The sequence below is a fragment of the Eptatretus burgeri genome, chromosome 9, assembly GCF_056783735.1.
Source record: "Eptatretus burgeri isolate ZD-2024b chromosome 9, Ebu_testis_v1, whole genome shotgun sequence".
Lineage (NCBI taxonomy): Eukaryota > Metazoa > Chordata > Myxini > Myxiniformes > Myxinidae > Eptatretus > Eptatretus burgeri.
Genome location: NC_140969.1, coordinates 38,826,055 through 38,840,996, shown reverse-complemented (window position 1 = coordinate 38,840,996; position 14,942 = coordinate 38,826,055). Strand labels below are relative to the sequence as shown.

Genomic DNA, 14,942 nt, shown 5'->3' with positions numbered 1-14,942 from the left:
TTACAGTTTATATTTTAATTAAAAGATTCAACAATTTGTTTAAAATTTGAAGAAGACAGTGAGGTTAAACACGAGGAAAAAGTCAGTTTGGAGGACTGCATTTTGCTTTGCTGCAGAGTACAGTATAATTTACACTTCACAGAATGATGAACCAAAACGAAAAGTAGTACAAGGCATCCGGCAAGTGTCCCATGTGTTTTTGTGCACTTTTGCCAGTCCACATACACAAAATTCAGAGCTTGCCCACAAATGTCAACTCTGCTACACATTATAACATCAAGGGTTTTATAACCAAACATGACATTTCTATTACCCAACACATTATCAGTGATGTCACATTGAATTGAACATCAACAGAAAGATGAATCGCTCAGGTAAAAGTGATGGTGTGTGGAATATTTGGTGAAATTGACCATATTATTCGATGAGTAATATATGCAAGACTTACCAGTGCTTGCTTTTGCTTAAAATCTTTGAAATTCAATTATTAAGGTATATATTTGAATACATATACACACACAGTAATATAATGACGCACCTCCTGACTGTTATGGTGAGCATCACCAAGGATTATGCCTCACACGGTAAAAACGCATAATCAGCAAATAACAACTGTCTGCCTGCCACCCTGACAATTGTTGCCGCTAATGCAAACCATTCAACCAGAAGGCACGTGATGTGATTTTAAAATATTTTTTGTATACATTGTCGAGGCTCGTGTGAGAGTTTACACACAGAACGCACAGCAGGGCGGGGGGGGGAGCAGGAGATGAGGGGAGGGAGAGGGAAGGACAAAACAGTGGGGAATAGAGACCTTAGGAGTCCTGTGGAATGGAGAGGGATGGGGCGGTGTACATGGGGTAAACAAGATAGACACGACAGGGACTTTCAGAAAGGAAAACAAAAATTTGAAGGAGGTGGGTTTGGGGTTGATTAATGGGGATAGAAAAGATCCTGGTTTTGGATGGGGGAGTCACCAAGACAGAAGTCTTTGCAGATCCGAGATCCGGTGAACAGCTGTTTTGAAGACCTGTGGGGAAGAGTGGAATTGAATAGAGTGTGGAGTTTGTTTCAAAGGTGGGTAAATAGAGGAATGAAAGAGTGAAGGTGAGCAGAGACTCTTGATTTTGGTAGTTTTACCAGAAGGGGGTTGCTGGCGGACCTTGAGCGCGCTGCGGGAATATGAGGTAGACATATCCCAGACAGAGCAGGGGAGGGGGGGGGGGAGAGACCGGAGAGGTGACGGTAGAAGACAGAACGACCACCGACCTGCCTGCGGTGAGAGAGTGAGAGGCCCAAAGACTCGGCATCATCGCGAGAGATACCAATGATCCTAAATGCTTTAGTTTCCACAGCGTGAAGCCGAGAAAGGTGAGAGGCGGGAGCACTCCATCAGGCTGTGGACAAAAGCTTTGTACATGGTCAGGGGCTCAGGTGGGACGAGGAAGGACTTTGCATGACGGAGGATGCTCGGCGACTGGCTTTGGAGGCCAGCTTGGAAATGTGGCTTTCCCAGGAAAGATCATGGCAGATCGTGAGACTGAGAAGCTTGAATGAGAGGACTTCCTCAAGAGGATTGTTGAGAAAGTGGATGGGGTTAAACGGGGTGGGGTGGGGGGGGGGGGAAGAGACGCGGGGTTTCCAGACAGTCCTTTCGGAGAGATGTAGTGAGAGAGTGAGATTTGTCGGGATTGAAAGACATGTTCCAAGTGTTGGACCAGCTTGTGATTTTATCCAGATCTGCAAAGAGTGAAGAGACTGCTGCTTGCCGATCTGAGGGATGACAGATGGTGTGGCAGAGGGTGGAGTCAACAGTAAAGAGATAGAGGATTTTCCAGAGTTGGAGAGATCATTGATAAAATCCAGAAAGAGTACAGGGCCCAGAACATTGCCTTGAGGAACCCCAGCCTGGACAGGAAGAGGGGATGAGAGAACCCCACGTTGTATGCGAGCCATGAGTGGAGATGGCCTTGGATACCATAGGAAGAGAGTTTGGTGAGTATGGCAGGGTGGCAGACCGTATCGAAAGCACTCGATTTGTCTCGGGATATGGCTCTGATTTCATGTCTGGCATTGAGGACCTCCATCCATTGTTGGGAGAGCAGAAGCAGCATATCCAGGGAGGAGTGACCTTGGCTGAAACCAAATTGATGATCGGAAATCAAGCCATTGGAGAAGAGGAAGGATTTAATGTCTGAAGCGATGATTGATTCCCTAACCTTGCTGATGATTGGGAGAAGACTGATTGGTCTGTAATTGCAAGGATCTGTTTTTTCACCTTTTTTATGCAGAGCAGCATTGTTTGCTGATTTCCAAGCTGATGGCACATGACCTTGAGAAAATGAGACGGTGAGCAAGAGTTGACGAGCAGGTTTGTAGGACATGTGGGCTGATTCCATCTGGACCAGTTGCAGAATCTGATTGAAGATTTGACAGCAAGCTTTCCACCTTGTCAGGAGAAAAGGACACCGAGTCCTGGAACAGCTGGGTGTGACTGGGTAAGGTGGGTACAGAAAGCGATGGGTTTGGAACACAAGATTTAGAAGCAAACACTGAGTTTAGGCATTCAGCCTTTCATGTGCAGTGTCAGCTGTGTGGCCATTTTGCGTAAGTGAGGGGATGGAGGGGTACATTTTCCAGAAACGTATTTAAGTAGACACCTCCAGGATTTGGAGGAGGGTGGCAGGTTTGAGAGTTCAGACTTGAGATTAGAAAGATGTTTTCTGGCTCTCCTGAGGGTAGACACACTTGTTCTGAACTTTGTGGAAGGAACTGAGATTGCCTTCAGTGGGATTTGCTTTCCATGAGGCGAAGGCAAGTTGTTTCAGGACAACTGCATCGCCACAAGCTTCAGTGTCCCTGGGTGGGAGGAAGGGTATGACAACTGAATATGTGAGGGGATAAATCTGTGTGAGAGAGAGACAGACAGACAGACAGACAGACAGATTCTTTGAAAGAATTCCCAGGATGAGTTGATGTCAGAGATATTATAGATGGGAGACGAGTACAGAAGTTTGATGACTGCTTGGAGACCTTCCCAGTCGGTCGAAGTGAAATGCCAGACTTGACGGTGCTGAGGTGGTTTTCTAATAGCCAGAGAGATGTCTACTTTGACAAGCATGTGGTCAGATGAACCAATTGGAGTGGAGGAAGTACAGCAGATATTTTCAGGGAAATATTTAAAAATCAGATCCATAAGAAATAGAGTACCATTGGTTGAGATCCGGGTCGGGAAGTTGATCGATTGAGTCACTGAAGTGCTGTGGCAGGTGAGGGAGGTACCCACATCCAGCCAACTGGCACGATGACAATTGAAGTCACCACACATTATCAGCTTGCATTCATATCCAGATGACAATTGTATTTCTCATGTCCACCAGCACAAGAGGAAGTTGACAAATGGATCGCACAAGTTGAAGCTTTTTCAGTCTTATCCTGGACTGGATGAATCACAGCAATTTAAAACTCAATGATTCAAAGACTGAGTTCCTTCTTTTAGGCTTAATGCAACAGCTTGCTGAAGTCATTTTTCCCCACATTTACATCGGTAACACTTGCATTGCACCAGTCGATTGGGCAAGGAGTCTGGGAGTGATCTTCGACTCCAAAATGACAATGGAGTTTCACGTGTCAAGCTGTGTGAAAGTAACTTACTGCAGCCTTCATAGTCCTCAATCTGTTCGACAATACTTAACACTACGGGCCACTGAACAATTTGTTCATGCCTTAATTACATCTCAACTGGATATCTGCACTCTTTACTCGAGGGCCTTCCAAAATGCCAGATTCAAAGACTGCAGAAAGTGCAGAATGCAGTGGTTCGTCCAGTCCAGTCAACTCAATGAAGTTATTCTACATTACCACAATTACACAAAATCACAATTACACTGGCTTGCTGTTGAACAGACTTATTGACAAAGTACTGCTGATCACTTTTTTGGCAATTGGTGGGCGACTCTCGCTCATCGTGACCCGTACACCATCTTGCAGTGGATATATATATATATATATATATATATATATATATATATATATATATATATATATATATATATATATATATATATATATATATATATATATATTTTGTATACCTTGTCGAGGCTCATATGAGGGTTAACGTACAGCAAGGGGTGCATGAGACAAGAGGGGTGGGAGTGGGAAGGACAAAAAGGTGGGGAACAGAGACATTAGGAAATCTGCGGAAGGGAGAGGGATGGGGCAGGGAACACGGGGTATACAAGATGGACATTACATGGACTTTCAGGAAGGAAAGCAGAGAATTTGAAGGAGGTGGGTTTGGGGTGGATTATCGGGGGAAGAAAACATCAAGAATTTGGATGAGGGAAGCTAAGAGGTGGTGGTGAATAGCTGTTTTGAAGGCCTGGAGGGAAGTATGGGATTGAACAGTGTGAGGGAGTTTATTCCAAAGATGGGGAAAAAAGAGGAATTAACGAGTGAAGGTGAGCAGTGATTCGTGATTTTGGTAGTTTTACCAGAAGGGAGTTGTTGGCGGACCATGAGCGCCCTGCGGAAATATGGGGGGGACAAATCACAGACAGAGCATGGGGGGGCGAGACCGGAGAGGAGACTGTAGAAGACAGAAAGATCACGGACCTGCCTGCGGTGAGAAAGCGAGAGGCCTAAAGACTCAGCCTCATCGCGGGAGATACCAATGATCCGAAATGCCTTAGTTTCCACAGCGTGAAGCTGAGAAAAGTGAGATGCGGGAGTACCACCCGAGAGGGGAGAGCAGTACTCCATCATGCTGCAGACGAAAGCTTTGTTTGTGGTCAGGAGCTCAGGTGGGCCGAGGAAGGAGTCGGCGACTGGCTTTGGATGCCAGGTTGGAAATATGGCTTTCCCAGGAAAGATCATGACAGATGGTGAGACCCAGAAGCTTGAATAAAAGGACTTCTTCCAGAGGATTGTTAAGAAAGTAGATTTGGGGGGGGGGGTCCAAACGGTCCTTTCGGAGAGACATAGTGAGAGTGTGAGATTTGTCTGGATTGAAAGACATGTTCCATGTGTTGGACCAGTTCGTGATTTTACCCAGATCTGTAGAGAGTGAAGAAGCTGCTGCTTGCCGGCCTGAGGGATGACAGATGGTGCAGCAGAGGGTGGCATCATCAGCAAAGAGATGAAGAGGATTTTCCAAAGTGTCAGAGAGATCATTGATGAAAACCAGAAAAAGAACAGGGCCCATAACGCTGCCTTCAGGAACTCCATTTTGGGCCACACGTCTGCTGCGACAGGAGAGGAAGTCTCTGAGCCATGAGTGGAAATGCCCTTGGATACCATACGAAAAGAGTTTGGTGAGCAGGGCAAGGTGCCAGACCGTGTCAAAAGCACGCGATATGTCTGGGGATATGGCTCTGATTTCATGTGTCGATATGTCGAGGGATATGGATTGACATCATCCGATGATGTGAGGCTTGTAGTGCCGAGGTCCAAGAGAACATGGGGAGACAGAGCATTCACAACAGCAGCCCCTCTGTGGAACACCCTACTTAATGAATAAGATACATCCACCAGCCTCACATTGTGTAAGCTTAAATTGAAAACATATTTATTGAGGCACACTTGATTACTATGATTCACCTTTGGTATTCATGAACTTTGTGCCTAAGCTCAGATGAATGTTGTTTTAGTTATTTTTTATTATGTTGATTTTATGCATAATTTTGTCAGCACATTCAGCCTCCTATATTGGTGGATATGTGTGCATTCCAAATGTACAATATATATATATATATATACACATATATATATATACACATATACATATATATATATATATATATATATATATATATATATATATATATATACATATATACATATATATATATATATATATATATATATATATATATATATATATATATATATATATATATATATATATATATAAAATGTGTGTTGAAACAGCTTGGTAATGCACAGTTCATGTACCATAACAGCTGAAACGATACGATCTGTGAGCAATTATGTAATTCTGCCAAACGAGAACATTGCCTCTGTTTTACTGCCTCACCAACAAGGAGGTGGGTTTGTGGTTGGGTATAACATTAACCGAAATATGGCCTTTCCGACCTGATTAATGCATCATGGCATTTCAAGGTAGCTGTCGCAGCGCTCATTCGTGTCTATTTTAAAGACCGAGGATTTACGCACGCGCTTGTGGCGTTCAATGCCATTGTGCATTTATCGGGTCGGGAAGTCCTTGTTTTGGTTTATATTTCTGCTCGAAAGGGAACACTCCTTATTTTTCTGATGATTTTCAGGAAGCTATTGAGAAGGAAATGGCAGAAGATGTACCATCTTCAAGTGAAAAAACGAAACTTCATCCAATGGGCTTTTTCCAGAGATCTTATTTCCAGGATCCACAAACCGGAGAGGTATGTAAATCATCAGTCACAAATATGCATGTATACAAAAACTCTAAAACGTAACTGTTGGTAATTTGAAGATCTTCAAAATTGCACCGACTATCCAGTGGAATAAATTATTTTTGCGCTTCTTTTTTCAGCTTGATACTTTCCTGATGTTGCTCGAAGATGATGTGCACACAAATCAGGCTGTCCACTATTGACTTCAGTGATCAACTGAAAATGCACTTTGTCTTTGAATTCTCTCCTTAATTTTCTTTTAACAGGGACCTCCTCCAAATCCAGAGACTCTGGAGAAAGCATCGATGGGTTCCAAAACCTTCAAGGAATACACCTTGCAGAAATGTAAGTTCAGTGCATACCTTCAAGGTGTTTCCAATAATGGACACTCGCCCCAGTTAAAAATAATGAAGTGAGGATTTTCAGGAGAAAATGTTTTGTATGATTGCACCCACCTCTCTTGCAATACAACATGCTGTTCTATTCAGCCAAATTTTGGTGTTTATGTTGCTCTGGACAATAATTGAGCATTAGCAAAATTCTGCTTTTCTTTCAAAATTGACCAGAAGAAGTTTTAAATTGTTTTTTGTGTTATTGTTTAGTTTGAAGTTTATTGTTTAGCTTGTTGGGAAAATAACCATCAGTCCTACGGTCCTACATTTTAAACGGTGCATCAGTTTCACTGCACAGCTTCCTTCTGCCATGGGTGCGATTTTAATTTAATTTAATTTAATTTTATTAATTAATTTATTTTCGCGTGATGTTTGACAAAATAAAAAAAAATGAGGCGGCTTCAAAAAAGGAAGCGGGCTGGGACAATCAACTGGTGATTATTTTTATTTGGCCTAACCAACTCATCTTAGTTTTGTCACGGCTTGTCCACAACATCATGCTCTCTATCGTTTATTTTTTGGCCCCATTTCTCAGTGGTGAAGAATCAATTAGAATGTTTTTTTTTTTTTTTCAATCTCCGATTTGGATTTTCACCAATATCTAAACAATTCGTCCTTGTCACACACCCAACCTGTTCACCAAGTTTCATCCAAATGCGTCCATAAGTTTTTGAGATATCGTCCTCACAGACAAACAGACATGGGTGAAAACATAACCACCGTCCACCTTCGGTGGCCGAGATAACTAGAACGGCACGGGCAGAGCGCATATCTCCACCTGGCTGAACATTTTACGTTTGGTATCTCTTTGATAGGCTGGATCTGCTTCCGGACCTTAACCAAAATTTAATCAGATTGTTCTTGTAGTGTGTCATTGTGTATTTTGGTCAACTTTTCATATAGAATCTGGAAACATAATTTTTCACTTCCTATGTTTACAGTGAACACAAAAACAGCTGCTTCCTATTTTTTTATTCATAAGCAGTCACCAAAATCCAAAATTTGAGAAATCACCATATTTTACCCATTATAGCACATTCAGAGATAATAAAAAATATCTGTTCAGCTAAATTTAACCCAGTTAGGCATTATTTACCAACCCCCCAAAAGATGACAGCCAAATATGCACAAAAAGGACGTTCTGTAGTACTGAGAACATACAATTTGAATGGATGTGCAAATACAAAACACAAAGATGCTTCGGCATATATAATTATTTAGTCATCCAAGTCCTCATTTTCCTCGTCATCGCTTGAATTCTCATCAATTGCGACATTGTTGCATGTGTCCTCAGCTCCTTCACACTTGCAGAGCTCTGTACAGGCTAGATTATGTGCCTTACAAGAGCACCGTCCACTCCACTTACTGGCGACACAGGAACACTTCACAAGTTCCACCACAGCCTCCGGTGCTGCTGTAACTTTTGAGACAACTGGGACATAGTGGCCGTCCTCCAGTTGTCGCCATCCCAGAGTAACAGGATCCAGTAGAATTGGTACAGCTACTAAGTCTTGCAACCATATGTTGGCTTGTAGGTGTGCGCACAATATATGCTCAGTGATACATCCTTGAGTCGGAAGTAGCTTCTCCACACCTTGGTTACCCTTCAGCTGCTTGAACATGTGCCACCTCAGTGCCTTGGCTGATGCAAACCCAGAGTTGAACAGCTGACACAACTTTTCACATCCAGACAACACCCCTGGTGATGGGTACACTCCAACACCAAGTCCAGCAAGAGCACAGATAACATCTTCGCCTGCCTTCATGAAGACTTTGAAGCATGATTACTTCCCCTTTCCTTTGATGTGACCAGTGGTATCACTACCAGTGAGTGCATGCAATCCTGGCAATGCTGCTGCTCTTTCTGCACCCAGAGCAACATAGATGGGCTCGAGTTTGATTTTTCGTCGTCCATCTCCAGTGCCCATGATGATAACACTGTCCGGCTTCAGATCAGGTACTCTTCGCAGAGCAAGCACTAGCACATCAGTATCACAAGAATATATGTGCACAGTATTGCCCAGATGACTCACGGTATTGCCACCGGTAGGGGTATTTGAGGAGGGTAGACTGTCTCCAGGACACTCGAGCTCACGCTTCAGAAGTTGCCACTGTTCAGTTATACACTGCTTGTGATACACAATGTCCTGTGACAGTGCATTATTGTCAGATATGACATTAGCATAGTTAACTTTCCACTCTGGGTTGTTGGAGTGTTGCACTATATCATGTATCAGAGTTCCAATATTTCCTGACCGGCATTCGTGCAAAACATCTTGAACTTTGCCTTGGCAGAAAAAGCACTTACTTTTATCGTAGTTTATGGATTTTGAACGAGTGTGCCTTCCTGATACTGACAGTTCTTCAGGTTCTCCATGGTGCGACGAGGTAGCTGGTCTCCCTATGGTTCGTTGAAGAAGACCAACATCGGATGTTGCATAGGCTTGTTTATATCGCTTTTCATCACGTTTTATATGTTCTTTATTGGTGCTTGCCGCGTAGCATGTTCTGTGCCACACAACATGCTTGTCACTTAGATCACCTGCTGTCAAGTCCCCGATTTATTTATTTATTTATTTTTTTCTTCACTGAGTGTAATGAACTCGCTGTTCCCAAAACTCGCTCTCAAACGAACCGCTGTCAAGAATTTGTCGTACGTTGAATGTTCCTCAGATTGTGGTGGTTCTTTCAATTGCTCTTGTTTGGAGCTCTGACTCTTTATGCATAGTTTATAGTTTATTTTTGTGCGTGCCCTTTTCTCCAGGGGTTCTTCGCTGTGTGCCATGACTTATCTGCAAATGGAGAAAAAGCACATAATTGAGAATTTTTATGTAAAAGACACTACACGTATATTGTCTAAATATGCAGGATCAGGCAAAGATATCAGAGTGGTCATATTGATGAGTGTTAGGGATTATGATTATGATGTCTATTATAGATCTTCTACTGCATACACTGTCTGAAAATACGAAACAAAATTTGTCATCAAAATTTTTATCGATTTTTCGTCACTTGCTGGCCGCCATCTTGGATTTTTGTCATTAGCAATGTTTGGAAAAATTGGAAACAACTGATTTGTAGTCCTATGTGATCTTAGGAAGTGAAAAAACACGTTTCCAGATTCTATATGAAAAGTTGACCTTTGTATGAATTGCTACATAGCAACATACACTATTGTCACCGACCTAAATCGTCCACAAAGTTTTGTCATCCGTCCACAACTTTTTTAGATATCATGCTGTATTTCATTTTTGGCCCTATCTCTCAATTATGAAGAATCACTTTGGAAATTAAAAAATTCTCCTCCCTGGATCTGGATCTTCAACAAAGTCAAATCAATTTGTCCTTGTCGCACACCCAACCTGCCCACAATGTTTCGTTCAGATCTGTCCACACCTTTTTGAGATATTCTGTTCACAGACAAACAGACACAAGAGTGAAAACATAACCTTTGTCCACATTTTCACCATGCATCACCCCCGACGTCGGAGCGAGTCGAGACTGGTACCATTGGCGAGAGGGGTTATCAGTGTACTAGTTTAGCCATTTTGGGGTACCTCGGTGCTTCCAAGGCGGCTCTAGAACCTGTCAAAGAAGGCACCCAGTTTGAATCTCGCACTTTAATACCACATTTTAAAATCACATTCAAAACTCACGGTGCTCTGTGCGGTTATACGGTGCTCGGTGCAGTTTACATATAGCGCTGTTCACACAAAACCATCACGGCAGCTCCAGATCCTGACAAAGAAGGCACCTGTGACAGCACATCTCGGCATCAGATTTTGCACTCGTGAATTTCGAAGTGAGCTTGAGAGCATACAAGCATTCCTCGTCTCCTACGCTATGACCAATGTTGAGGACTTTTCCCCACATGAGACAACAACCTCGATCATGTGACACACCTCGTTGAACAGAGCATCTTCCCATCTTCGCTGCACAGAGCACATTTCACATCTCTTATCCTGCCTTTGCCTCCCCCGGTTCACCATGGAGACAAAGGCAGATGGTAAATGTAGCATCGTCTCACACGTAACAGGCGCGGGCACATCGTGTGATGATTTCTTGAGCATGCAAAGTACATGAACCTCGTGACGCACTTGCGACCATCCGTCTCATCCTTACATTCACACCCCTTTTCCATATCCACACGCATTCTTCCATCTGTCACTCATCCATATTAAATCACACTCATCGTAACACTCTCTCGGCAACTAACCCCTCACATTCTCCATGCATTCGTTCACACGTCCATTATTTTCGCAAGTTTCTTCCATTTTGTCCCCGAAGCCGCCGATGTTACCATGGTCACTAATCCCTGTAACCACACCCTCCGCTATTAACCACGTCCCCCTGCATGATAACCGCGTCCCCCTGCATGATAACCACGTCCCCCAGCATGATAACCACGTCCCCCAGCATGATGATCACGCACACGTCACGTACGCGTCTTTTCTGGTCGTCACGGCAGCGATTGCGAATCACCCTTTAGCATTAGCCTGACCTTTTTTCCAAATGACCGGCTTCTTATTCCTGCTACCATAAAATTGAAGAGATTATACCACATATGGGATTCTATCCTGAGAAGCTCGGCAGACTGCTCGAAGTAGATTAGAGCCCAGACCGGTCTTGAATCGTAGAGCCGAGTCCCGTGTACAACATAATAGTTTTTGCGACCTTTACGAACCACAGTTCGGCTTGAAGTTGCACATTGGTGGTTCGGCCGCTGGGCCCCGGAATCTGAATATTGCGTAAAAATTGCTGTTTCCACCTAGTTTGCGGGCTCACTGAGCCTTACCCCGATGTCAGAGTGAGTCGAGACCAGTACCATCGGTGAGAGGGGTTCCCGGTCTACAAGCTCAGCCATTCTGGGGTATCTCGTGCTTTCATGGTGGCTCCAGAACCTGTCAAAGGCAACCGTTCGAATCTCACATTTTAAAAGTCACATTTCAAAATCACATTTGAAACTCGTAGCACTCGGCGTGGTTTGCAATTATGTGGACGGACCCTCACGGAATGCTCAGCATGACTGTGTGGGTATGTTCGTGTAGACAGAAGAGGTATCTAGGACCTCAGCTATTCTGGGTTGCCACAGCGGCTCTAGATCCTGACAAAGAAGGCACCTGGTTCGAATCTCGCACATTCCAATTCGTATTTCACACTCGTGGCACTCGTTGCGGTTTGCAACAGTGTACTGCTGCTCCCACAGAACCATCAACGTGGCTGTGTGGAAATGGCGGCATGGACTGATGACCTATCTACGACATCATTTGGGGCTATCCCGGAGTCTCCGCAGGGACGCAACGAGTCGCTGACGTACGTCCTGGGATCATGTTCGTCACTCGTCCTGCACGCTGCCAAAGCCTCCATGAGGGTGATGGAGGGTATCACAGCATATCCCAGGATCATACTTTGCACTCGTGAATTATGGAGCAAGGATGAGGGCATACAACCATTCCTTGTTTCCCACACGACGAACAATGTTCAGGACTTTGCCGCACACGAGACAACAACCTCCATCACGTGACACGCCTCGTTGAATGGAGCACCCTCCCATCTTCGCAGCATGTAGCACATTTCGCATCTCTTATCCTGCCTTTGCCTCCCCCGGTTTATCGGGGAGACAAAGGCAGGCTGCAAATGTGGTATCATCACACACGTAACAGACATGAGCGCATGGTGTGACGATTTCTCAAGCACGCGAAGTACACGAACCTCATGATGCCCATGCGACCACCGGTCACTCATCCCTATTAAATCTCACTCACCATAACACTGGCATCGGTGACTAACCTCTCGCGTTCTCCATGCATTCATGCAAGTTTGTGTCATTTTGCCCTCGAAGACACCGGTGTTACCATGGTCACTAATCCCTGTAACCACGCACAGGTATTTTGGATCGCCGGCATCATGCCAACTGACTTGTCCCTCTCTGGAAAGGAAAGGAGGGTGATCATCAGGACCTCAACAACTACAGAATTGCTGCTCTCAACTACACTGCAACAACTACACTGCAACAGCTACACTGCTCTCAGTGCTGGGCAAGGTCTTTGCTGGGATAATTCGTCATGGGGTTCGCCACCATCTGCTCGAGCACCAGTGGCCACAGCAGTCGGGCTTTACACCAAAGGGGTCAACGATTGATCATATCCTTCCTCTTCAGGTCCTCACCGAACACAGGCAAATGTTTTGCCAGGGACTGCTTACAGCCTATGTTGATCTCCACAAAGGTTCCAGTCATTGAATCGAGATGCCCTCTGGAGGGTTCTTGGTCTTTGTGGGGTGCCACCAAACTGATTAATCTGATTTCTGAACTATACTTTGGTACGAAGAGTGGTGTGAGGTGTGGTGGGTCCATCTCTGACTCATTTTACAGTTGCTACTGGTCCCCACACTTTTCAGCACTTGTATTGACTGGATTGTGGGGAGAATGTCGGAGATATGAAGCTGCAGAGCATCGTTTGGGAATGTGAATGTCGCCGGCCTTTATTTCGCAGTTGATGCAGTCATCTTTTCAGAGACACAGGATATCATTATGAGGGGGCTTTCTAGTTGCTGAATGAGGAGTTGGAGCCACTGGGATTTCTGGTTTCCTGGGTCAAAACTAAGATCCAGGCTTTTTAATGACATCTTGTCTGTACCTGTTTGTGGCGAGGATGATGAGGTCACAGAGAGATTCACTTACCTTGGCAGTAATATTCATGTCTGCTGGCTGTGAGCCACCCACCTTAGTTAATACTTGGTGGAAGCACCTTTGGCAGTGGTCCGAGCTGTGAATCTGTTGGGATAGGTCTCTCCCAACTTTGCACACCTTAATTGGGCAATATTTGCCCATTCTTCTGAACAAAACTGTTCGAGCTCAGTCAAGTTGCGTGGGGAGCGTTGGTGGACAGCAATCTTCAAATCATGGCACAGATTTTCGATTGGATTTATGTCGGGGTTCTAACTGTGCCACTCAAGGACATTTACCTTTTTGTACCTTAGCCTCTCCAGTGTAGCTTTGGCCATGTGTTTCTGGTCGTTGTCATGCTGAAAGGTGAACTTCCGTCCAAATTTCAGCTTTATTGTCGAGGGCAGCAGGTTTTCCTCGAGGATGGTTCTGTATTTTGCTCCATCCATTTTCCCTTCTATCCTTACAAGTGCCTCAGTCCCTGCTGATGAAAAACATCCCCATAACATGATGCTGCCAACACCATGTTTCACAGTGGGGATGGTGTTCATTGGGTGATATACTGTGTTGGGTTTGCACCAAACATGACGTTTTGCATTAAGGCCAAAAAGTTCCATCTCGGTTTCGTCAGACAACAAAACGTTTTTCCACATAGCTTCAGAATCTCTGTAGTGTTTTTTTTACATCCCTCAAATGGGACTCAAGGTGGGCTTTTTTTTCTTGCCATCCTACCATCCAGGCCAGACTTGTGGAGTGCTTGGGATATTGTTGTCACATGTACACATTGACCAGTCTTTGCCATAAATGCCTGTAGCTCTTTCCAAGTTGCCATTGGTCTCTTGGTGGCCTCTCTGATCTGTCTCCTTGCTTGTTCATCCAGTTTGGAGGGACTGCCTGATTAGGCAGGTTCTTGGTGGTACCATACATCTTCCCCTTCATGATTGTCTTGACTGTGCCCCAAGGGATATTTAAGGCCTTTGAAATATTTTTATACCTATCCACTGGTCTGTGCCTTTCCACAACTTTATCCCAGAGGTCTTTTGATAGCTTCTTGGTTTTCATGGTTGAGTCTTTGCTGTGAAATGCACTAGCGAGCAGAGGAAACTGACAGGAACAGCTGATTTTATACTGAAGCGAGAAGGGCAGTCGATAGAGCGCATAGCTCTGCCACGCAATGCCTGATCCAATAGAACATACAAGGCCCAATACATTTTTGAGAGATCATGCTATATATTTATTTTAGCCCTTTCTTGCAATGGTGAAGGATCACTTAAAAAATTAAAGAATTCTTGATATTCACCAAAATTGAATCAATTTGTCCTTTTCCCACACCCAGCATGTCTACCAAGTTTTGTCCGAATCTATCCACAGCTCTTTGAGATATCGTGCTATATATAGTTTTTGGCCCTATCTCTCAGTGGTGAAGTATGACTGAAAAAATTGTTGTAGCTGGATCTGGATCTTCAGCAAAATCTAATCAGTTCATCCTTG

The 14,942-nt window shown here is 44.2% G+C and overlaps 1 protein-coding gene across 13 annotated transcripts in view; it reads left to right on the top strand.

Annotated features, from left to right (window-relative positions):
* SNAPC4 (small nuclear RNA activating complex polypeptide 4) overlaps positions 1-14,942 on the top strand; it is a 176,113-nt gene that overhangs the window by 8,284 nt on the left and 152,887 nt on the right. For all 13 annotated transcript variants that reach the window (XM_085894805.1, XM_085894806.1, XM_085894804.1 and 10 more), the window contains 2 exons: positions 6,288-6,401; positions 6,659-6,737. In XM_085894805.1, coding sequence (XP_085750931.1) covers positions 6,288-6,401; positions 6,659-6,737 — 193 coding nt within the window. The remainder of the gene's footprint in view (positions 1-6,287; positions 6,402-6,658; positions 6,738-14,942) is intronic.